Source organism: Carya illinoinensis, chromosome 10 (assembly GCF_018687715.1).
Source record: "Carya illinoinensis cultivar Pawnee chromosome 10, C.illinoinensisPawnee_v1, whole genome shotgun sequence".
Taxonomy (NCBI): Eukaryota; Viridiplantae; Streptophyta; class Magnoliopsida; order Fagales; family Juglandaceae; genus Carya; species Carya illinoinensis.
This window is the reverse complement of record NC_056761.1, coordinates 30,326,841-30,351,169: the sequence shown is the minus strand read 5'-3', so window position 1 is coordinate 30,351,169 and position 24,329 is coordinate 30,326,841. Positions and strand designations below refer to the sequence as shown.

The 24,329-nt window shown below is 34.6% G+C and overlaps 2 protein-coding genes across 2 annotated transcripts; one reads left to right on the top strand and one right to left on the bottom strand.

The window, feature by feature from the left end:
• Positions 1-6,848: 6,848 nt before the first annotated feature.
• On the bottom strand, positions 6,849-7,505 carry LOC122278627 (uncharacterized mitochondrial protein AtMg00310-like). The gene has a single exon (XM_043088807.1). The coding sequence runs from the start codon at positions 7,503-7,505 to the stop codon at positions 6,849-6,851; it is 657 nt and encodes a 218-aa protein (XP_042944741.1).
• Positions 7,506-17,030: 9,525 nt separating this feature from the next.
• Positions 17,031-21,959, top strand: LOC122279590 (serine/threonine-protein kinase PCRK1-like). The gene is made up of 5 exons (XM_043090297.1): positions 17,031-17,465; positions 18,197-18,605; positions 19,206-19,466; positions 19,686-19,808; positions 20,962-21,959. The coding sequence occupies exons 2-5, from the start codon at positions 18,231-18,233 to the stop codon at positions 21,475-21,477; spliced, it is 1,275 nt and encodes a 424-aa protein (XP_042946231.1). The 5' UTR covers positions 17,031-17,465; positions 18,197-18,230; the 3' UTR covers positions 21,478-21,959.
• The last annotated feature ends 2,370 nt before the right edge of the window (positions 21,960-24,329 follow it).

Here is a 24,329-nt window from a genome sequence, read left to right as displayed (position 1 = left end):
CACCACAAAAATAAAAAGGGCTGCATTTACCATCTAGGATTCTGGGTATCCAAGTGGGCCGAAATGACTAGATTCTAAGTTGGGCTGATGATAGCTTTTTCTTTTACATATATGCAATATTTCATTAAATTTGAAAATATATATAAAATGAGGAGATGAGAAACCGGAAAAGGTAACTTGTTATAGTAAATATAGTGTATAAAAATATTATTAAAAAATAAGATATAGATTTTCTAAAATTTTGTAATATGGTCTAGAATGAAAAAGAGACATTACAATATTTGCAATTAAAGATGCTATGAATATCAATTAATATCATTGATTAATTATATTTCTAAAAGAACTAATTCTGAGATAAAAAAAAAAGTCTCTCTCAACTACTTTCTTTTCTTGGAAAGCGACTGAGGTGAAGCATTTAGTATTCTCCCTCAATTGAGGAAGGAAGGTTTTCTCTATTTGAGAGTGTGAGCAGAGGAGTGCGATGGAGGACATGGAGGAGGTATGGAGGCGATTGAAGTTGAATGATGAGGAGAATGGGCCGATTGAGATACAGCATGATGATTCAGTTTCGATGAGTCTGAAGAGCGAATGAAGTCTGGTGGGAAAGATGATTTCAATGCATCAGATTGGGAAGGAAGTCGTCAGATCTATGATGGAGAGAATCTGGAAGGTAGGAAAACCAGTGGAATTTCAGGAAATTAGAAGTAATTGTTATGTTATAACTTTTGTAACTTGGAAAGATAAGATGAGAGTACTTGGTGGTTGTCCATGGTTGTTTGACAATCATCTGTTTGTATTAAAAGAATTTGAAGGTAAAATGCAACCTAATCTGATTGATTTTGATCATGCTTGTCTATGGGTGCAAATGTTAAACTTACCGTTGAACTATATGACCAAGAAGATGGGAGAGGAAATAGGAAGATCGATGGGGGAGGTTATGGAGGTTGATGTGTAGGAAAATGGCTCAGCTTGGGGGAGGTGTTTGAGGATGAGGGTGGATTGTGACTTAAGAAAACCTTTAGCTCGAGGAAGGACAATTATAGTGGATGGAAGGAGCTGGGTGCCTTTTCAATATGAGAAGTTACCTAGGCTATGTTTCAATTGTGGTAGAATTGTGCATGAAAAGGAGGGATGTAAAGGGAATGATGAAAATTCTAGTCAGTATGGAGTTTGGCTTAGGGCATTGCCTCAAACTAGAAAAGGTGCTGCTAAGGGGGAGGAGAAAAAAATGACAAAGAAAAATGAGAAAGAAAGGGATATTTCAAGGCAAAATTCTGAGGAAATGGAGAAGGAGGGGGAGTCTCAGAAGGGAAAGATGGAGGAGGAGTTAGTGAAGCAAGGGGTGACTGATGTGAATTCAAATCTGAAGGAGTCTCAGGAGGTGGTTGTTCAGCCTATAATGAAAGTGCAGAAGGAGAGTGAAAGTAGGCCAGATTCTTATGTGAATGTGCAGGATGATCAGATTATTGTGCTTGAAAACAAAATGCTGAAATCGACTGATGAGGATCTAGACAATAAGAGATCATCAAGGTGGAAAAGAAGAGCTAGGGCTAGGCCTGAGTCAGGTAAGCTATCTAGTTCATACTCTTTGATGAAAAGAAATTTTGATTCTGTGGAAGATGATAGTTAACAGATGGATATTGGTAAGAGAGTTAAAAGGATTGATGAACTAGTTTGTGATGAAAACAAATTAAGGGTGGTGACTGCTGAGCAGCACCACCTGGAATTATGAAAATTCTATGTTGGAACTGTCAAGGGCTTGGGAACCCTCAAACAGTTCAAGATCTTAGCCTTATGGTTAAGGAAAAGCGGCCCATTCTGGTTTTTATTTGTGAAACAAAAATCAGATCATGTAGAATTGTTGGTTTGCAAAGGAGGTTAGGGATGGAAGGATGTCTTGCTGTTGATTCTGATGGGAGGAGGGGTGGCCTTGTTTTGTGCTGGAGAGATGAGAAAGGTGTTGAGATTATCAACTATTCAAAGTGACATGTTAATGTTCTTGTTAGAGGAAAAAGGGAAGGTAGGGATTGGTGCTTCACATGCTTCTATGGGCACCCTGAGTCAGGGAAAAGAGGGTTATCATGGGATCTATTAAGGCAATTGAAACCTATAAACAATGTTGCTTGGTGTGTAGGGGGAGATTTCAATGAAATCTTATGGCATAATGAGAAAGTGGGGGGAAAGAGGAGAGCTGAAAGTCAAATAAACCTGTTTAGGGAAGCACTAGAGGATTGTGGTCTAGTTGATGTTGGTTGTAGAGGAAATGGCTTTACTTGGTCTAATAAACATTCGGATCAATCTTTTACCAAAGAAAGATTGGATAGGTTTGTGGTGAACAATAGATGAAGATTTCTTTTTAAGAAAGTGGAGGTGATGGCTCTAACTGGGAGGTGTTCAAATCACCTGCCTATTTTAATCTCTACTGTTGAAGGGGGAAATATCAAAAGGAGATTGCATTTCCCCTTCAAGTTTGAGGCTTGTTGGTTGCAACAGGAAGAATGTGAGCAAGTGATTAAAGAGGGATGGAAGAAGAGTCTCTTAGTTATAGAACCTATTCAAAAAGTTCAAACCAGATTGCAATTTTGTAGTAAGTCATTGTTATCATGTTTCAAAGGGAGAGACAAGGGAAGAGGGCAGGAGATTGAGTAGTTATCAAAGAAGATTAGGGAGATACAAGGGGATCTTTGTCAAAATAATATGGAGGAATTGAAAAGTTTGCATAATAGGGTGGGTTTGTTACTTGACCAGGAAGATGTGAAATGGAAGCACCGTGCAAAGAGGAGTTGGTACACTATGGGAGACAGAAACACTAGGTTTTTCCATAAGTGTGCTAATCAGAGAAGAAGAAGGAACAAGATTGTGTCCATATTGGATGGTCAATCTGTTCTAAGGGAGAATGAAGAGGATATTGCTTGAGCTTTCATAGATCATTTTTCTATGGTTTATACTAGTGCAAAGCCATCTGTTCAAGCTATTCATGAGGGTGTAAAGGCTTTGGAGCCTAGGGTGTCAGCTTCTATGAATGAATTTCTAGAAAATGCCTCCACAAGAAAGAAAGTTGAGGAGGCTATGAATATGATGGGAGCCTTGAATGCCCCGGGTCCTGATGGGTATGGGGCATGTTTCTTTCAAAATTTCTGGCATGTGGTAGGGGAGGAAGTAAGTAGTGCAGTGTTGGGATTCTTGAATCGGGGTAGCATGCAAGACTCTATAAATCAAACTTTTATTGCATTGATTCCAAAAGTTAAAACAATTGTTTTGTTTAGTCCTACAACTGGTGCAAAGGTGAAAGGTGATATTGTGAAGGATTGTGGGGCTAGAATACAGAGTAACTGTGAAAAATATCTTGGATTAACAATAATGGTTGGTAGATCCAAATATCAAGCTTTTAACAGTGTGAAGGATCAAGTTTGGAAAAAGTTAAGTAATTGGAAAAATCAATTTCTTTCCCCCTCAGGAAAAAAGTTAATCTTAAAGGCAGTTAGTTATCCAAGCCATTCCCACATATTATATGAGTGTTTTCAAACTGCCAAGAAAGTTATGTCATGAATTGGCAGCTCAAACGGCAAAATTTTAGTGGGGTTTCAAGCAGAGGGATAACAGAATTCAGTGGAGGAAGTGGTCTAAGATGTGGCTGTCAAAGAATGAAGGAGGTTTGGGATTCAGAGAGTTAGAAGCTTTTAATAAAGCTCTTCTTGTAAAACAGTGTTGGAGGGTATTGATGAACCCCCAATCGATGGCTGCAGTAATATTGAAATATAAGTATTTTAGAAACACTGATCTGTTACATGCTACTTTGGGTTTCAAACCTTCATTTATGTGAAGAAGTCTATGGGATTCTTTGAATTTGTTGAGGGAAGGGTTGGTATAGAGAGTAGGGGATGGTAAAAGTATAAAAATATAGGGAGATAGGTGGGTTCCAAAGGCTGTGACTTTTAAAATTCAATCTCCTGTACACATGTTACATGCTGAGGCTAAGGTGGAGGAATTACTATCGGTTGAGAGTGGAGGATGGAATGTGGGACTTATAAAGCAAGTGCTTAATGAAGATGATGCTGCTGTTGTATGCAACTTGTTAATTTTTCTAGACTTCCTGACAAAAAAATTTGGGCCTTCTCAAAAAATGGTTTGTATAGTGTAAAAAGTGCTTACCATGTAGAGTTAACAAAAAAAGAAAAGAGGGTGGGGAGGCTTCAGGAAGTGCAGATGAAATCTGAAGGAAGCTATGGAATTTGAACATACCAAGGGTTACAAAGATCCTTGTTTGGAAGGCTATCACAAACTGTCTTCCAACAAAGAAAAATTTGTTAAAAAGAAAAGTTGTCAAAGAAGCTCTATGTCCAGCGTGCAGGAGAAATGATGAATCAGTTTGTCATGCTTTGTGGAGTTGCATTGGAGCAGGTGATGTTTGGGCTTGTGAGAGGAGTCCAGTGCAGAAATGGTCAAGTAATGAAAGAGATTTTTTTGAACTTTGGTCTGAGTGGTCTTCAAGGTTGGCTCAAGATCAAATGGAAAATATTGGCTGTGGTGTTGAGAAGGGTATGGTTGAGAAGAAATGGTTAGGTCTTTGAAAATAGATTCGAGTGGCCTAATGAAGTATTTAGTCAAGCTGTTATTTGTTTGACTAAGTTTCAGCAGGCACAAGAGAAACAACAGGCTCAATCAAAACAAAGAAGTACTCAGTGCAGTAGGGCTCTTCATTGGAAACCACCTGTTGGGGATGTGGTTAAAGTAAACTAGGATGCAGCTTTAAGGAGTAATGATAGTAGTTGTGGAATTGGGGTGGTGATTAGAGACAGCTATGGTGATGTTTTAGTCTCTTTATGCTGTTTCAGATCAAATGTCCACAGTTCTGTAATAGCATAAATTCATGCTCTTTGGAGGGCCATGAAGTTGTGTGATAAATCGAATTTTAGCAAGGTTCAATTGGAGGGAGCTATTGTATCTGTGGTCAATGCGGTTAATAATGCAGAAGAATGTTGGGAATGACATGGTCAATTGATCGAGGATGTGAAGACTGTCTTGAAAAATAGAAGGCAGTGGACAGTTTTGCATGTTAATAGAGTCTGTAATAGTGTTGCGCATGGTCTTGCAAAAATTGATTTACTTGTAGATGAAGAGAGAGTATGGATGGAGGATCATCCTCAAGAGATTTTGAACTATGTAAACTTTGATAAACTTTGTAAATCAGTTAACACGTAAATTCAATATATGAGGTTCTTTTCAAAAAAAAAAATTAAAGATGCCCTGAAATCCAAAAAAATTTAAAAAATCTGAAATATAAAATATGAATAGTGACACCAAAGATGATGGTCATAAAAGACTACGGTCTCGTTTGGAAATACAAACTATATCATTTTATCTCATTTTCAAAAATTTTCATAAATTCATTTTTAAACATCACTCAAACACAAACATATTTTAATTTCATATCTTTGATTTTTTTAATCTAATTATTACCTAATTATTACAAATTTTCAAACTTTCAAACAAAACACAAAAAATAATTCAATATTTTTAAATTCTAAAACAAAAATAATATTATTCTAACTATATTTTAACTTAATATTTTTATTCAACTTTTCTCTCTCATTTTTTAAAATAAGATAAAACATCTTAATTCAAACTATTTTATTACTATTAACAAACTATTTTACTATTATATTATCAATTTTTATTTTTATTTCATCTCATTCCTCAAACAATGTAAGGACACTCGAACTATTATATTAACGATCTAAGGACACTCAAGAGTTGCTTGCTTTTTTTTTTTTTTTTTTTTTTTTTATAACAAGTCAAACATTCATTCATATCAAAGAGTCCTTACAAAAATAGTATTTATCAAACCAAATGGCTTGACTTACAAAAAAAGGACATGAATTCCACCACATAACAATGTCTTCAACTTCCTTAGCATATCTTGCCAATTGATGGGCAGCACCATTACCCAAGCGATGAACATGCTCAAGTCTTGCTTCTTCAAACCCATGCATAAGTCTTCGAATATCTTGTAAGATAAAATTAAATTCAGTTAGATACTCAGCACCTTCATTCAAAGAGTTAACAAGAATCAAAGAATCCGATTCTAAGATAATCTTTGGTACCCCTCATTGAGCACACAATTGTAAACCTCTCAACAAAGCAATGGCTTCAATAAATTCAGGTGAAGAAACCTCCCTTTCCACCTTACTAGCAGCTACCACAACATCTCCATTATGATCTCTCAAAATAATCCCAACCCCAGCAGAAAAATAGTCACTAAATGTAGTACCATCAACATTTAATTTCAAATAACCTATTGGAGGGGGATGCCAATAGACAACATGATTGATCCTTTTATCAAACCCATGAAAAATCTGCACCTTAGAATACTCTTGTTTTAATGACAAGGCATTATTAACAGCAGTATTAATAGTCAGAGATGCATCTTCATAAATAAACGTGTTTCTCCTATTCCATAATCCCCAAGCAACTACCAGAAAAGTAGCTAACACATCATGAGAGCCTCTATCACGAGCCAAGTTTGCCAAATCCCAAAAAGAAAGATCAGAAGCAATCTCCCCTAATTCAGGACAATAATCCATCCACACTTGTCTCACATCATTGCAAAAAAATAAGGCATGAGCAGCATCTTCAACACAATTAGAACTTATAGCACAAATATCATTCTCAAGCACATGTTTAAGTTTTAAATTCTGGAAAGTTGGTAATTTTTCATGGCATGCCCTCCATGCAAAAATCTTAATTTTTTTAGGGAGTTTCAGATGCCACAAACATTTCCAAAAAGCTGAAACCATGATCTCTCTTGAATGCTGCCCCATATCATTTGAGATACCCTGCTGGAACATTTAGTAGGCACTTCTAATTGAATAATTTCCATTTTTCTCATGCACCCAAAATAAAGAATCTTCAACATGAATAGAAATATTAAGCTGCAGAATTTTCTGAACCACATTTGGATTGAATAGAGCTCTTAAGGCTTGTATATTCCACCATCCCGTACTGCTATCAATCAAAGAATGAACTTTTAAATCTTCATCAAATTCAGAATTATTGAGGGGTAAATTATAATCAGGAATCCATGGATCTTTAAAGACATTAATAGATTTTCCATTTCCCACTCTCCACCTACACCCTCTCTTCAAATCTGTTATAGCTTCCAAAAGACGCTTCCACACATATGATGAATTACATATAAGCTTGGCATCAAACAAACTTGTATTGGGGAAATATTTGGCTTTAAAAACACGATGTACGAGGGATCCCTCATTCCGAAGAAGCCGCCAACCTTGTTTAGCTAAAAGAGCTAGATTAAAAAGATGTAGATCTTTAAAACCCATCCCTCCTCTAAATTTAGAGTTACTTAGTTTCTCCCAACTTACCCAGTGAATTTTATTCCCTTGCCCCTGATTTCCCCACCAAAACTTTGCCATCATCATCTCTAATTCTTTACAAAGAGACTTTGGGAGCAAGAAACAGCTCATAGCATACGTAGGGATAGACATTGCTACTGCCTTAATGAGTACCTCCCGACCCCCCTGTGATAATAACTTACTCTTCCACAACTGTAATTTCTGCCAAACTCTACTTTTGATACTAGAGAATGCTTGTTTTTTTGATCTCCCAACTAAAGGTGGTTAGTCTCAAATATTTTTCATATTGCTGTGTATGACTCCCTCCCCAAAGTTGCATAATATCAGCCTTTAGATCATCACCAACATTCTTACTAAAAACCATAGAAGTCTTTTCTTTGTTAATACACTGCCCCGAAGCTCTCTCATATTTGCTTAACAAGATCTGAATCTTATCATTAGTGGCAACATCAGCTTGACAAAAAATCATACTATCATCCGCAAATATCAAGTGATTCACTCTAGGTGCACCTCTACAAATCTGAACCCCCTTAACACCTTCTCCACCAGCAGAATTTTTCAATAAAGAGATGAGACCTTCAGTACATAAGAGGAACAGATAAGGAGATAAAGGATCTCCTTGTCTAATCCCCCTACTTGGAAGTATAGGACCCTTGGGGCTGCCATTTACTAACACTGAGAAGGAAACTGTTTTCACACACTTCATAATCAAACTTATAAAGTTATGAGCAAAACCAAGGGATTCCATAAATTTTTCTAAAAACGTCCACTCCATCGTATCATATGCTTTACTCATATCCAATTTAAGAGATATAAAGCCTTTATTTCCATATCTCTTCATTCTCAAGAAATGCACAATCTCATAAGCAAGAAGCACATTATCAGAAATTTGTCTACCCAGAACAAAAGCACATTGAGTATCAGAAACAACATCCGGTAAGATCTTCTTAAGTCTATTTGCAATGACTTTAGACAGAATTTTATAGAGCACATTACAAAGACTAATAAGTCTAAAATCTGCCACTTTTGAGGGTGATGCCTTTTTAGGAATAAGAGTAAGGAAAGTATGGTTCAAATCACTAGGAAAATCCCCGGAGTTCAGCGCTAACAGCAAAGCATCAGTTACAGATTTACCAATCACATGCCAATACTTCTGGAAAAAAAATAGGAGACATACCATCGGGTCCGGGTGCTTTTGAGGGGTGCATTTGTTTGAGAGCGTCCTCCACTTCCTTGGCCACAAAGGGTTTTAAGAGCTCTACATTCATATCAGTTGTGACCTTTCTATCAACACGCGATAAAACCTCCGTCATCTCCACTTGGTCCGCTGCTGAAAAAAGATTCTGAAAATATTCAGTGATTAACACATCCAGCTGAGCCCCATTCTTCCAATTTCCAGAGTCATCCTTCAACTGAACAATAGTATTCTTCCGTCTTCGAGCCGAAGCCTTGGAATGAAAGTACTTAGAATTACAATCTCCCTCCCTAAGCCACTGAACACGAGACCTCTGTTTCCACATTAACTCATCCCTTTCTAGCCACTTATGAACTTCATCACGGGCCTTATTTAACTCAGCTGAGAACAAACAATTAGGATCAGTAACCTGTAAATTCTGCAGCTTCATCTTAGCCTTGGCTAATTCTTTTGAACATGACCAAAGGATGACTTATTCCAACCGCCCAAATCCTCTGCACATGCAGAAATACAGCTCATAATACTACTCAAAGAAACAGAATCCTCAACACGCCTCCACACATTTTCAATAATAGAAGAGCATGCTGTCTCTCCCACCAACATGGCTTCAAAACGAAACAATTTCTTCCCCCTTCTCCGAATTAAAACACCCTCAGTATCTAGCCACAAAGGAGAGTGGTCAGAATGTGCCGCTACACCATGATAAACTTTAAGATTTGGATATAGATCACACCATAAAAAATTAGCAAGAAATCTATCCAATCTCTCCATAATTAAACCAGCCCCTTCTCTCTGATTGCTCCAAGTGAATTGAGTCCCAATAAACCCCAAGTCTCTCAGCTCACATACTTCCAATACCTCCCTAAACTCTCTTAACTGAGTAATACTTCGTAAACTTCCTCCATATTTTTCAGAATTGTCAAGTATTTCATTAAAATCTCCAAACACTAACCAAGGTATATTAACCCCATGGCCCAAAGTTTTTAAAACTCTCCTGATTTTAAGTGTGGCTGTCGAGAGTTGCTTGCTAGTCAGAGAGAATGAGTAGGGTTATATTCAATCCTAGTTTAGGCGAGTTGGGGGAGAAAAACGTGGGGTCGGATGGGTGTGAAAATACCCCACCAGCCAATAAGAAACGGACACATAGGCTCCTTATTTTTCACTAAGTTGCACCCGCACATATGAGAAAGACCCTCAAAGTTCCTCTGTATCCCATCTCCAATCTCCCTCTACCTCTGTTCTTCACTCTTCCTCTTCCGCCCAGCCCCTCTCTGTTCTCTCCCTCCCATTTGCGACGGACCCTCTCAAATCGACAGACCAACGCAAACAGACCCACCCCGAAGCCATCTCGAGCCCATCTGCACTCCTCCACGCCGAAGAGAGGCTCCTTTCTCTCCCTCCCATCCGCACTCCTCCACGATCTTCTCAAGCTTCCCCCATTTCCCATACAAATACATGAGAACAGTATTGACAGCCTCACGAGCGGAATTCTTGAAATAAATCATTTTGTCAATTTCTGCAATAGATGACACCTATTTCTCAATTTCTACAATCTCAAGGTTTAAACATGTGGATAAAATACTGACCAAAGTGTCATTTTTTGGCTGCAAGTTCAGCTAAACCATCGTAAGGTTAAACCATAGAACCTCCTTAGTCTAGCCTGACTGAGCATACCCAGCCAACAACGAAGTCCAACAACAAATCACACTCCTATTCAGCAATTCATCAAACACCTTACGAGCTGCACCTAAATCTTTAATTCCTGTCGCATAAACTGCAAGAAGGCCATTGCACATAAAGGAATCCCCAAGAAACCCCAACTTCACAACATAAGTATGAATTTGTTTGACATAAAGGTCATTACGGGACCAAAAGCACGCCTTGAGTAGGATACGAAAGGTGAAGTCGTTAGGCGAAAGGGAACATTGTATTAAGGTTTTGAAGATGGAGATGGCAGTGGACAAAAGACCCTCTTCAGCCAAGACTATTATAATAGCATTGAAGGGGAAGATATTTGAATCAAGGAGTTGATGAAAGATTCGGAGTGCGATATGGGATGGATATTGGCCAATGAGACGACGGGAGGGAGAGAAAAGAGGGGCTGAGCGGGAGAGGGAGAAGGAGATTGAAGATGGGATACAAAGGAACTTTGAGGGTCTTTCTTATACGTGCGGGTGCAACTCAGTGAATAATAAGGAGCCTACGTGTCAATTTCTTATTGGCTGGTGGAAAATATATTTTCACACCCATCTGGCCCTAAGTTTTTCTCCATTTGGTTCGGCTCAAATATGGCAAAACTTTGACTCATGCATGACTGGTATAAGGGGATATTTCAAAATAATTTTCATTTTATTTTATTCAGGTCTCGTTTGGTTACACAATTTAGATGAGATGAGATAAAATATTTTATTAAAAGTTAAATAAAATATTATTATAATATAATTTTTAATATTAATTTTATTTTATAATTTGAAAATTTTGAATTATTTATTATAGTTTATGTGTAAATTTGTAAAAATTATAATGATGAGATGAAATGAGATAATTTAGGTTTAGGTATCCAAACCAATCCTAACATTACTAAAATACAAATATTTTCAAAATAATCATTACAACATTTTTAAATTAACTATTACAATTTTTCCAAACTTCTAAATAAAAAATAATTTAACTTTTTAAAATAAAAATATATATATTAAAAAAATTATATTCTAACAATATTTTAATTTTATAAAATTTTTTATTTAATATTTTCTCCATCCTTTTCTAAAATTTAATAAATACTTAACTTAAAATATTTTATAATTATTTATAAATTATTTATTATTATTCACAAAATTTTCGTTCCATTTCTTTCTTGAAACATTTCGTCGTATCGGGCTCTGGACTTCAGTTTGAGCTAAGAACGAATGGTAGAAAATCAAGCTCGAACTCGACTTGAGACTTGCGCGAGTTGTTATCAAGTACAGTGCTTAATTGACTCGGCTCGAATAAATATGTTTGTTTGTTTCTTATTTCCTCAATTTAAAAATAATATATAAAATAAACCAACAAAAGAGGAGATAATAAATTAAATGAATCAAAATTGCAATCTTTATTGATTATTAGTCTAGTATCAAAATTATACTAATACAATATCCCAATTTGTACTTATAATTATATTTATATCTGACATATACGTAAATATGTATGTGAATTTATTATTTATCTTAAAAATTTAAATGAATGGAAATAAGTAAATCTTTTTATTTATATTTTTAACATTCTTCTTTACATGTGAATCATACTCATCCTCAATTAGTGGACCTAACAAATAGGATATTTAATTAAGAGAAATGATAGTTACAATCATAAATGCGTAAAAGTCACAGAATTACTTTTAAAAAAATAAATAAATATGTGACTCATATGAAAAAAAATTAAATTTTTAATAATAGATCTCACTCTTTTTTAAAAAAACTATACGATACTTGCACATTTTATGACTATATATAAAATTACTCTTTAATTAATTTTGATGGCGTAGATAAGTAAAGGTTTGAACTTAAATTTGATACCATATGTCGACTAGGAGTGTGCATTAGGATTGGATTTTTTTCTGGTCCAGTCTGAAACCTAAAAATCTAGATAAATCTAGACAGGTATTCATCTTGATTGGAGTTGGGTGGGTTGAACGATGCCTTAGTTATCCATAACCTTAATATTTTTTATAAAACATAATTTTTGTTTCAAAACGACGTTGTCTTTTTACATGCAAAATGTACAAAAACTAGAATTAAAAAAAAAAAAAAGAGAATTAAAACCGAATCTTGGTTACAATCCGAGTATTCAGTTCAAAAATTGGATACCCACCCCAACTGGAACCGGTTTTACTCGGGTATCCACCCGGTTAAAAAATCTCGGGTACATAAGTTCAATATAACTCATGCCTAGAATCGTTACTTAGAAAGTTAGAAGTAGGATGCTGCCAAGGCAGCAAGGCTTGCAACAAATGATCGAATCTCAGGATCCTGCCAAAAGAGAGCCCGATATCTAGCCTCTCTCTCTCTCTCTCTCTCTTTTTTTTTGTTAACCACTAGAAATGTATTGTACAGTAAAAGAGACTATAGCCTCATGAATAATGATTTATATTTGAGTTCAAATCATTCCCTTTGCACAATTAAGTTTTTGCTTTCATTCGACATTAAAAATACAATTAATTTTTTTGTTATTATAATATTAATTAGAATATAATAATAATAATAATAATTATAATAATGAAATATTAATATCTTGTAAATAGTCTTAATTGGAAATTTTAGTTTATTGACCTTTTGTAGAACAAATCAACGACTTGGGATTTTTTTATATTTCTTTCTTAGATTTGAAAATAATATTACTTTTTGCATATATTATAATTTGGAAAAATAACAATTATCTTCATATTATTTTTCATAGTAATTCATAAAAATAAATCATGGTAGTAATGATATTTTCATTCCACAAAATGCAATTATTACTTTTATGTTTCGATTTATGTCTTAGTTTATAATTGGCCTTTAATTTATCATATTCACTATTTTATTTTTCATGATAACGCATTACATATTAATCTATTTGTAATGTATTTTTAAAATTTTTATTAAAATAATTAATAATACTTTTTAGCCTTTAAAAAATTATTTTGGTAAGAATGTGCTTATATTTTCTAAGATTGCTTCCCAAGTCCTCTCTCCGCCATGGCTGGTGCATGACCTCCACACATCGGTATAGTTTTTTGAGCCCCCCCCTCCCCAAGCAGAAGCGAGCGAAACTTTGATCGATTCAATCTATCATATCAGATTCATCTGGCTTACAACTTTTCTTAAAAATAAGAGTTGTTACGGCCTAATAGTTGCAAAACAAGCTGAAAAAGTGACCCATTGCCATATGAAATATCATAACTTGTAACACTCCGTTCTTCCACGGTTAAGAATGAAGTTACTTTTGAAATCTTGGAGAAGCAATATGCTACTATTGATCTTGACTTTAAAATTTGTTTTCTTTTATTCTAAAATAAGGGTTAGGTACAAAGATTCTTTATAATAAATACAATCATTCTTTATTAAAAATACTGAATCTATAAAAGAGACTATGCGAAAATGCTTATTAGAATTTTCTCAAACTTTATTATTATAAAAATCATAATTCAAAAGTTTTGTGCATGATCTAGGCCTCGCCTCCTTAGGCCAAGTCCCATTCTACAGCTCTATTTTCATAAATATTCTAATTTGGGGTAGTTTAAAATATAAAACAAACTAAAATAAGTTGAATATTTAGTAATAAACATAAGATTTTTTTTATAAAATATTTAATGTTGAGAATTTAAAATCATGACTGTTCATATATATGCTTATGACATGTATGACTTGAAGATATTTCTTGTATCTTGACTTTTCTGATTTATCTGACTAATCTAAATTATTTGACTGATATGAATAATCTGATTGGCCAATACACTTAACCCTGTGTACAAGGTTGTGTATTGTCCCATATCCTATGGCCACAAGGATCGCTAATTTGATCTGATAGTACCACCTATGGTGGATCAAGCTTGAGTTCGTGGTTTGTATATCCACCCTGACTGCATTGATACCATGCATCTGAATGTCCATCTAATTAATCTTAACTTGTATCTTATGCTTAATCTTATAAATGCTTAGTACTTGTCTTATGTAATGTGAGATATATGAGATACATAATACATATATAACTATAATATGTAAAATGAAGCATGATCATGAATTATGATAAATGACGTGCTTACAAATATCATGACATGTGCAATATATAAACATTGACTTTTAAAGAACTGACTTTATTAATAATATATATAACTAGCTAAATAACGTATACTAATCCTGATTAGGGGTATAATCGGTCCGGTTTTGTACAATTTTTAGAACCGAATTGGTTACTTTGGTTTTATATTTTTAAGAACCAATTCTGCACTGATTACTTTTCTAAACCGGTATTTTCGATTTTATTGGTTTTGATCCGGTTTGGTCCAATTTTTTCGTTTTAATATAACTATATTATTATAACTTATAGTGATTTAATATAGTATTAGTATTACCATATAAAGTGATTTAATATAATGCTAGTATTAATATTAAATCACTAAGTACTACTATAGTATAGTACTAGTATAGTATTAATATTAATATAGTACTAGTATTAATATTACTATATAAAGGTGATTTAATATTAATAAGTTATAGTGATTTAAGATAGTATTAGTATTAATATACATTAGTATACTAATGTATACCAATTAATTAAAGCGAAATGTAATTACTATACTAATATATATTAGTATTACTAAGGTATTATGTCTTTATTAAAAGGATTCAAAAGAATATGTTGAGAATTTATTAGGCCTAAAAATGTAATTAATATATATATATATATATATTATATTAATAACATATGATCAAATAAATGTTCATGTTTAGTATTATAATTTTATGTTATAAATTATAATAAAAAATTATTTCATATATAATTATATATAAAAATTCTAGATATAATATTTTATATAATATTAAAAATTAATTATATATATAAACAAGAACCGGTCTAGTTCAGTCCTGAAAATCCTAGAATTGGAACCAGACCGATTCTATCTATTTTATGGAATCATGGAATAGGTCTTTGACCGAATCAGTTCAAAACTGGACCAACTGATTCTATTCGTACCAATTTTTCAATTTAAACCTTCACCTCTAACTCTAATTTATGATTAAGCTACTTACCTTATAACGTTAATAACAAAATCTCGTCTCGTAGATAGTAACGTGAAATTAAGCCTAAATCTAAAAGAAATCACTTTTTGCTATGATTTAGAAGTCAAGGGTAATATTGTAATAATATCTTCAAATTGGTACGCGGGTTATGCTTTATTGAAAAAAGCTAGGTACTACAACAAGGTGCTTGGTAGGTGAAGGATGGCTCCTGGTGGTAGGACGTTGCTTGCAATGGGTTGCTTCGACAAGAAGGGGTGTATCACTTTGCTTTGTTTTGTGGTTGCCATAAAGAGGCTCTCGATGATTTATAGTGGGTGGATAGTGCTTGTGTTTGGGTTGGGTGGTGCAAGGTGGCTAAGCAAATGAAGGATGTTGTAATAGTGGCTGAGGAAAGAGATGTGGGCTGCTTTCCGTTGGCCACGTAGGGCGGGTCTATGGGGCCAGCAGTGGAGGAACAAAGAGATGGTGTAGTGGACGTGGGATGTTGTTTAATTGCTGTGAGAAGGTATGGAGCGATCGACAGTGTTGTGGCTTGATGCTTGCTGGTGGTTATGGTTTTTGTCGTGGAAGAAGAAAAATCTATGTGGTGGGAGAAACTTATAGGCAATGTGAGAAAAGTGAGATTCGACTTGCTCTTGGCTTGGATTTTCACAAGGGAGAAGTTGGGTTTATATACTGTTGGTTTAAGAATTTTAACGTGGATATGACTGTAGAGATGTAACTCGGTTGAGAGAGAGCTCTATTGAGGCATAAATCTTAGTGGAAGGTGGAGGTGCATGGGAGTTTATAGACAAATTGGCTTTGGCCATTAGGGTTTGGGTTCATTTTAGTCCATAAATATTAATTGAAATTTAACCTAATTATTGTGTAGAATCAAATCCTATAGTTAAAGAGAAAATGAGTTGACTATCAGTCCAGAGCAACAAAGTCTAGTGCTGCCCAATCCGCAACGACTTGCAACCGTGGATTTATAGTTTGTAAGTTGAACCGTATCAAAATCATCGATCAAGGGGCTCTTGCTTTTATTCAAAAAACAGAGGGGAAGCGTGGCGACCAATCCTTTTAAGAAAACAACGTAATAGTATTACTGTAATACAATAACCATATTTATTCATTTTTATTATATACTTTTTAATAAAGTTATTTACATTCCATTTTCCATTCTTTTAAAACATAAAAAAAAAAAAAAAATCCATCAATACCATTCGTTATACTCATTTCCATTTTGTTCCATTCGGTTCAATTCCTTCGTAAAGTCCCAAACGAAGTTTATGTTTGATGGGATTTTCATCCCTATTCAAGTTATTCGTTCTATTTTATTAATACATGAAAAGTCGGATTTATTGTCCTTTCATTTAGGTAGTATAGATTCGAAAAGTATTTCATCTTATCATAATATAATTTTTTTAAATTTTTATATAAAATATAATAAAAAATTTAATTTTTTTAAATTTTAAAATAATAATAATATTAAAAAAATATTATTTTATTTAATTTTTACTTTTTATTTAAAATTATTTCATTTTATCCCATCGTATATATAAATACAACCCAATTCTTATTATTTTTTACGTTGTATCAAATAATTGGCTGGCAAATGAAAAGAGAATAATAAATTATTTTTTAATTATATGATACTTTAAAATAAAAATAAATAAGAAAAGAAAGGAACCTACAGACACGGAAGGGTGATGTTGGGCTTCGCGAAAAATTCGACGTAAGAACTAGAATGTAGAGAACTAGTTTAAGGGATCCAAAATTCCTTCTAGACGACCTTGACTTTGTGACTTGTAACATTGCTCAAGCAATCAGTTTTCTTCCTCTCTCTCTCTCTCTCTCTGCAAGACTCCATAGTCCATTCATACCTGGACTTGGATCTGGAACGGTCTAATTATAGAACATTTGATACGTGTAATATGATACAATTTTACGATGGAGATTTGGGTTTTGGTTGGTCAGCTGACCTGAAGCTGCCGTGTGAAGACTTGTATTGATTCTATTGAATGAATATCTGAATGCCCCTTCCTGTGATGGCTTTTTGTTGGGTTTCTCTGAGAATATCCAAGAAATTGGAATCTGCTGAAGTTTAGGAGCTAAGTTCGTGGGTTCCGACAGTTGATTGATAAATTAAAGGTAAGTACTCAGAGAAATCCTTTGTAATTAATACATCTACTTTTAGTTATTGTCTTGTCCAATTTCAACTGCAAGAACTTAGGAAGCTTGGGATGAACCACAATTTGGATTTTTGTTCCTCTTCGTGTGTCTGAGAGGAACACCAATTCTAGAAAAATGTTTGGAGTTTATTATTTCTTCTATTAGAGTAGGTCGCCTGCCGAAATCAAAGCGTGCGGTGGGTTTTATTGGTAACTTTGATTTTGTTTGGAAGGTGAGATACTAACATAATTTGGTTTCAAGCTTCTTGAATTGGAAAAAATTTGGAATATATTTTCTTACCTTTTATTTTCCTTGGATTCTCGTCTTTCGAAACTTGGCAGTTGAGATTTTTTTCCTTAAATATAAGACGCAAAATAACAGTTAAGATAAAGTGGGCTTCTTCGCTATGTCTTTCTACTTAAATATTCCTCTTTTATTTTATGATAAAACGTGATTCTAGTTGTTGTATAATTTAACGCGGAGTGTTTGCGACTTAAGTAGGTTAGAACTTGATTGGTGGTCCTAAAGTTGAGGAGGGTGCTGGGCAGTCTTTATGCATTTAAGCTGTCGTTTGAACTTTTCTCTAATTCTCTAATTTCGATTTGTAATGCGTTTGTTTAAGCATGTTTTAAACTTGCTTGATCGGAGGAGATCTAAACTTAATGAAGTATCTATCGACACTGAGGCTCCCTTTTCTTATGGTCCTGCAGTGAATTGTATCATCGTTTTCATTGTTTTGGAGCAATGAAGTGTTTCCCATTTTTCAATGGAGACAAAAAGGATAAACCGAATAGCACACAATCAATGCAGTCCACCAATTCAACTTTTACTGAGGGCGAAGTAAAGAGAGCTGGATCTGAATTAAATTCTCTGAATATCTCAGCCATTAGTACAGAATCCGTAAGGAGGAACTCATATCCTAGTTTGGCCCAAAGGCCCAGCAACCTCAGAGTGTTTACAGTGTCTGAGCTGAAGTCTGCCACCAAAAATTTCAGCCGTTCTGTTATGCTTGGAGAGGGTGGGTTTGGGTGTGTTTATAAAGGGTTCATCAGGAGTGCAGAAGATCCATCTGAAAAGATTGAAGTTGCAGTGAAACAGCTCGGTAGAAGGGGAATACAGGCACGGGTTATTTCATTTGATTTCATTTCAGAGGATTCCTTTAATCCTTTTGGCATCGATAACCATCCTAGAATTTGTGTTATTAATATCTTGTAGTATCTTAGTAAAAATTCATGTGGTGTGTGTATTCATGGAGTTATACATAAGTTGCTGCATAAGTTCAACTGTTTTCATAGATCCGCTCATTGAGGCGATCTACATGTTTGTCTGGTACTTTAATATTTAGCTGCATATATGACATGTTCACCAGAAATAACTTAAATCTCTTTTTATTTAGTGCGGTAATTCATGTGCCGTGGTGTGGCAGCCTGTGGCACTGGCCACTCCCAGGAATTTCATTCAACTTGAGCAAATATGAAATATATTGAAAATATGTCCATCTTTTGAGTCACTTTCATACCAGGTCATTACATCACTCTTCTGTTTTTCAGTAGCAAATATTTGCCAACTGCATATTTTTCTCCCAATCCTTGACAAATTTGTTCTTCTTCCGTTGGTGGTGGTTCAAATTACTGAATTTCATCAAGTAAACCTTATTTACATTTACCAAAAAGATTTTCTGACTAACTATAAGTCTCAAGGATCTACTCTTTTTGGCAGGGGCACAAGGAATGGGTGACAGAAGTTAATGTTCTTGGGATTGTTGAGCATCCTAATCTTGTGAAACTGGTGGGCCACTGTGCAGAGGATGATGAAAGAGGAATCCAGCGGCTTCTGGTATATGAATATATGCCTAACAGAAGTGTTGAAAACCATTTATCCACTCGGTCAGAGACACCTCTTACATGGGCCATGAGATTAAGAATAGCCCAAGATGCTGCTCGTGGCTTGACATACCTACATGAAGAAATGGATTTTCAGGTATATGTCAAATTTTAGTTTCCATTTGATTATATATATTAGCTTTTGTTAGTATGCCTATCCTAATGCATCAAAACTTCCTGGGTAATGAGGTTATATTGAAGCTAGTGTTTCTTTTGTTTATATGATCTCTCCACTGAAGTTCTATTTTTTTAGAAAGGGGGTGGGAATCATGAACAATTTTGGGGTTGGTAATTATGCTTGTCTGTTATGTTCTAGATCATTTTCAGGGATTTCAAATCGTCTAATGTCCTTCTGGACGAGCATTGGAATGCGAAGCTATCAGACTTTGGATTGGCTAGGTTGGGTCCTCCAGAAGGATTAACCCATGTCTCAACAGCGGTATGATCATACAAAAAGATCGAATGACTCTGAACCAACTTTAAATGTGTGTGTGTGTGTGTGTGTGTGTGTGTATGCAAGTGAGACCTAAAATGTATCAATTTCTTGTCATTTACCAGATAAATCTATCCAAATTTTTTTAGTTTCATTTCTGTGATATTCAAATAAAACTATGTTGGCTGTTTTACATGCTTTTTAATGTATGAATTTCTGATAATATTACACGTGCTCCCTGCCTTGATGATTAAAACCATACATCATCCTAATTTTTAGCTTGAAAATTACTTAGAGACATTGTAACTTATGAAACTTTCTTACTCATATCTGATTATTACCACCTCCAAGAAACGTCATTTCCTGGATTTGTTGGATTTCGATACATGGTCATGTAAAATTATGGAAATTTTGTAATAATTTGGGAGATTAAACTTTGTGAGGTATCTGGATACCCCTTAGATATTGGATTAATCTATTTGTTGGATTGCAAACTAATGAATTAATTGTGCTGTGGTATAATTAAAATTACACGCACACACCATTTTATTTGGTATTTGTTTTAACAAGCGGGACATCGGAGTTTGTTCTTTTCCAATAATTTTAGTGTTGCTTGTGCTTGGCCTACATTTGATGTCCATCCAGTGTGGAGGATGGAATTTGCCTTGAGTGGTAATATTAAGATACTGATCTGATCCAACTCTTTAGTTCAAGTAATTGACACAAAGTCTTTCAAAATTCTTTTCCAATAATTTTAGTGTTGCTTGTGCTTGGCCTACATTTGATGTCCATCCAGCGTGGAGGATGGAATTTGCCTTGAGTGGTAATATTAAGAAACTGATCTGATCCAACCCTTTAGTTCAAGTACTTGACCCAAAGTCTTTCAAAATTCATTTCCAATAATTTTAGCGTTGCTTGTGCTTGGCCTACATTTGATGTCCATCCAGTGTGGAGGATGGAATTTGGCTTTGAGTGGTAATATTAAGAAACTGATCTGATCCAACTCATTAGTTCTAGAAATTGACACAAGGTCTTTCAAACAATATGAAAAATAGAAGAAATTAACTTTTAACTATTTGTTTTGACTGTCAGTACAGCCAATAGTTCAGCTCTTACCAATTATCTATTTACATTGTTGATCACTGGTTACTTTCATCAGGTTGTTGGAACCATGGGATATGCAGCTCCTGAATATATTCAAACCGGGCGTGTCACATCCAAGAGTGATGTATGGAGCTATGGGGTATTCCTGTATGAACTCATCACTGGTAGGCGTCCTTTGGACCGAAATCGTCCCAGGGACGAGCAGAAGCTCCTAGAATGGGTAAAGCCATTCCTATCAGATACGAAAAAATTCCACCTAATACTAGATCCAAGGCTCAAAGGGAAATATCCCCTAAAGTCGGCACAAAAGCTTGCAATTGTAGCCAACCGGTGTTTGGTCAGACACCGGAAGAATCGCCCAAAAATGAGTGAGGTGCTGGAAAGGGTGAATCGGATTGTTGAGACATCAATGGAGACTGGAAGCCCTGAACTACCCCTAAAGAGTCTAGCATTGGAGGAAACTTCTTCAGACCCAGAAGCCAAGAATAAGAAAAGGATTATGGACTTGAAAAGAGGAGAAGGTGGTTGGTTTGTTCGCATGTGGACACCAAAGCCTTCACAAAAATGCTGATTGCAGTAGCTTTGAGCAAACTAGGCCGGGTTATTCTTTTGTGGTCATATAACTTGGGTGATCTTATCTGAGGCCTCAAGGTTCATCATGAATAGACTCGGAGTTACTTTCTCTATAGTTTTGATACATATTACAGTATATAATGTCCCTCCCTCCCATTTTTTAACACTACCATACCTCAGAGCTGCCAAAAGTGGTTACTAAAGCCGTCAGTATAAATGCCAATAAGCTTCCAAGGTGATGCTCATTGCTGTGCCTGACTCAGAAGAGGATTAGGCTACTTATTTTTGGTACTTGGAGAAGTCTGTGAGAGATGTTGATAGTTAATTACTGAGTCAGTGTAAACAGTTTAATTCAAGTTCTATACCAATGGAAACCTTGTTGCATTGTAAACAGTTTCTTTATTTTGCACCATTATGTAGAATGATGTAGTGGAATTTGTGACGAAAATTGAGAAATAAGGGTTGTTGCACTTTCCATAATGCTACTCGTATTCGTATTCCTTTATGGTCCTGAAAATTATAAGCAAAAATTGTATTTTTATTTCAAGAGGAAAAAACAAGTCTTGCCCAGTCTTTTTTAATTACTGCAGATTTAATGGAAATAATGATTTGACATTAAATGAGTTGTGATAAAAGTTGAAAGTTGAATAAAATATTATTATTATTATTTTAAAATTTGAAAATATTAAATTATTTATTTTATTTTATATAAAAATTTAAAAAAATTATAATAATTAATTGAGATGAATTGAACTAACTTTTGTATCCAAACCGAATGATAAGAAAACCTGTGTTTCTATATTTGATCTCGTCTTCGTCGCTTGTATTACAAAAGTCAACTAACCGAAGACCCAAAACCAAGAAAACAAGGCTCAATTCCAAAGGCAACGAGCCCTTTGTCTTGACCGTCTTTTTTTTTTTTTTTTTTCAAATAACATATGAATTTAGTTTAGTTGTCCTCGTCCTCCAAAATTCTCTTTGTTTTTATTGATATGATGAGTTGAGATTAAAATTAAAAATTAAATAAAATATTATTAAAATATATTTTATTAATATTATTTTTATTTTGAGATTTGAAAAAATTGAATTGCTTATTTTATATTATATGGAGATTTAGAGATTTAAAAAAGTTATAATGATGAGATAAGTTGAGATGACATTGTTGAGATGATGAGTTGTAATGATGAGATGATGGAGTAATATTTATTTTATAAATACAAAAAGAAAAAATTTATTCATTATCTATTTTCTCATTATCCTCTCATCATTTCTTAATATGACATTAGATGATAGGTTTATAAATAAAATATAATAAATAGTCTCCAATCATCTAATGCTACATTATGAAATAATGAGATGATGATAAAAATTGAGATGATGAATAACATTACTCATCGAGTTTTCCATACCTTTTATTTTTTGAAACCCAATTGATCATCAAACTTAATGTAAGGTGAAACTTTGTCATTTCATTACAGTCAACTTGGGCCCATATAACCTACAGTAGACTGGACTAACCTGTTTATTTGATACGCCCTTCGTTAACTTGCATGCTATATGGGTTGACCCAAAAATGACATGATTATTAATCAAGTTTATAAATTTGTTTAAGCTGATTCAAACCCGATTAACCTTGACCATACGCCTATTATTTTGGAAAAAATTTGAGAAGAGACAAACAACACAAGTGGTCCGTTGTGACTTTTTAGTCTCCATCTCGCTCACACACACAACACTTGCGCCTTCTCAATTACCCCGTTCTTGGCTTCAGGGAGTGGCGAGCAGAACGGAACATAAATAAATTTAGGATAATGATACCTTTACCCACCCTCTTCCCCTGCCATTGCGCCTGGACTTGGACTACGAGGAAAATTGTGTTGTGCCTACAACGGCTTCACCCACCGTTCAACGACACCTTCTTATATGAGAACCTCTCCCACTCTCTCTCTCTCTCTCTCTCTCTCTCTCTCTCTCTCTCGGGCTTGGAAATTATGGACAATAATTTATTACTTGCAAGAATTTGATAGGTAAGTTGTCATACTTTTTACCATGTCGTCGTGGCTGGAAATAGGACTAACCCATCTGTTTGCTATTTTGTTTTGCAATATGGCGAGCCATGCAAAATTTTCATTTGGATATATTTAAAAATCATTGAAAATGGTATGATTATAATATTACATCTCCAAGCAATTAACGAATAGTTGGTGGCATATACTGGTTAAAATCATCTATCAGTTGAGCAAGAGCTATTTATGTTTACACCCTCAACCTTTTCTTATGATGAAATGAAGACTTGGAGTATCGGGACATACAACACATGGTTATACACTCTCGTTCATGAAAGTTAATATGAAATGTATTCTAGTATGCAACTAGCAATATGCTATAATCGCAGCGGAATTAAGTGTGACAAAAATAATTAATGCCAGAATGAACTAAATATCCTAATGATTAATAAAGCATAAATAGGTACTTCCTCACTTAAGAGGTCCACATAAGTTCAACGTAAAGTGGGAGACAGAATCTCCATAATACTGAAAACTACATAATTAGATCAACTCTCTCATTCGCTCTCTAGTATATAGAGTCAATGATATGAATGTTAATATCAGCTCCAGCCTCTTCTCCAGATCAAGCTCATCCTCAACCATCTGAAGCCAGTGGTAAATTCTATTGGTCATAAGTTGGTCTTGGCACAACTTCTACATTTTGGGAGAATTATAGTGGGTCCACAAGGGTGAGATTTACTTGAAATCTTAGTAAGTTAAACAACCAACTTGCACAGAGATAAGATATGCATGATTACTGATAAACAAGAGATGCATGATAGAAAACTCTGTATTTATCTCC

What these genes read in the sequence shown, in the direction of transcription:
- LOC122278627 (XM_043088807.1), bottom strand. Translation starts at nt 7,505, where the DNA reads ATGTCTATCCCTACGTATGCTATGAGCTGTTTCTTGCTCCCAAAGTCT.
- LOC122279590 (XM_043090297.1), top strand. Translation starts at nt 18,231, where the DNA reads ATGAAGTGTTTCCCATTTTTCAATGGAGACAAAAAGGATAAACCGAAT. An exon ending in TCGGTAGAAGGGGAATACAG is followed by an intron (nt 18,606 to 19,205) that starts GCACGGGTTATT and finishes TCTTTTTGGCAG; the next exon opens with GGGCACAAGGAATGGGTGAC. An exon ending in TAACCCATGTCTCAACAGCG is followed by an intron (nt 19,809 to 20,961) that starts GTATGATCATAC and finishes TACTTTCATCAG; the next exon opens with GTTGTTGGAACCATGGGATA.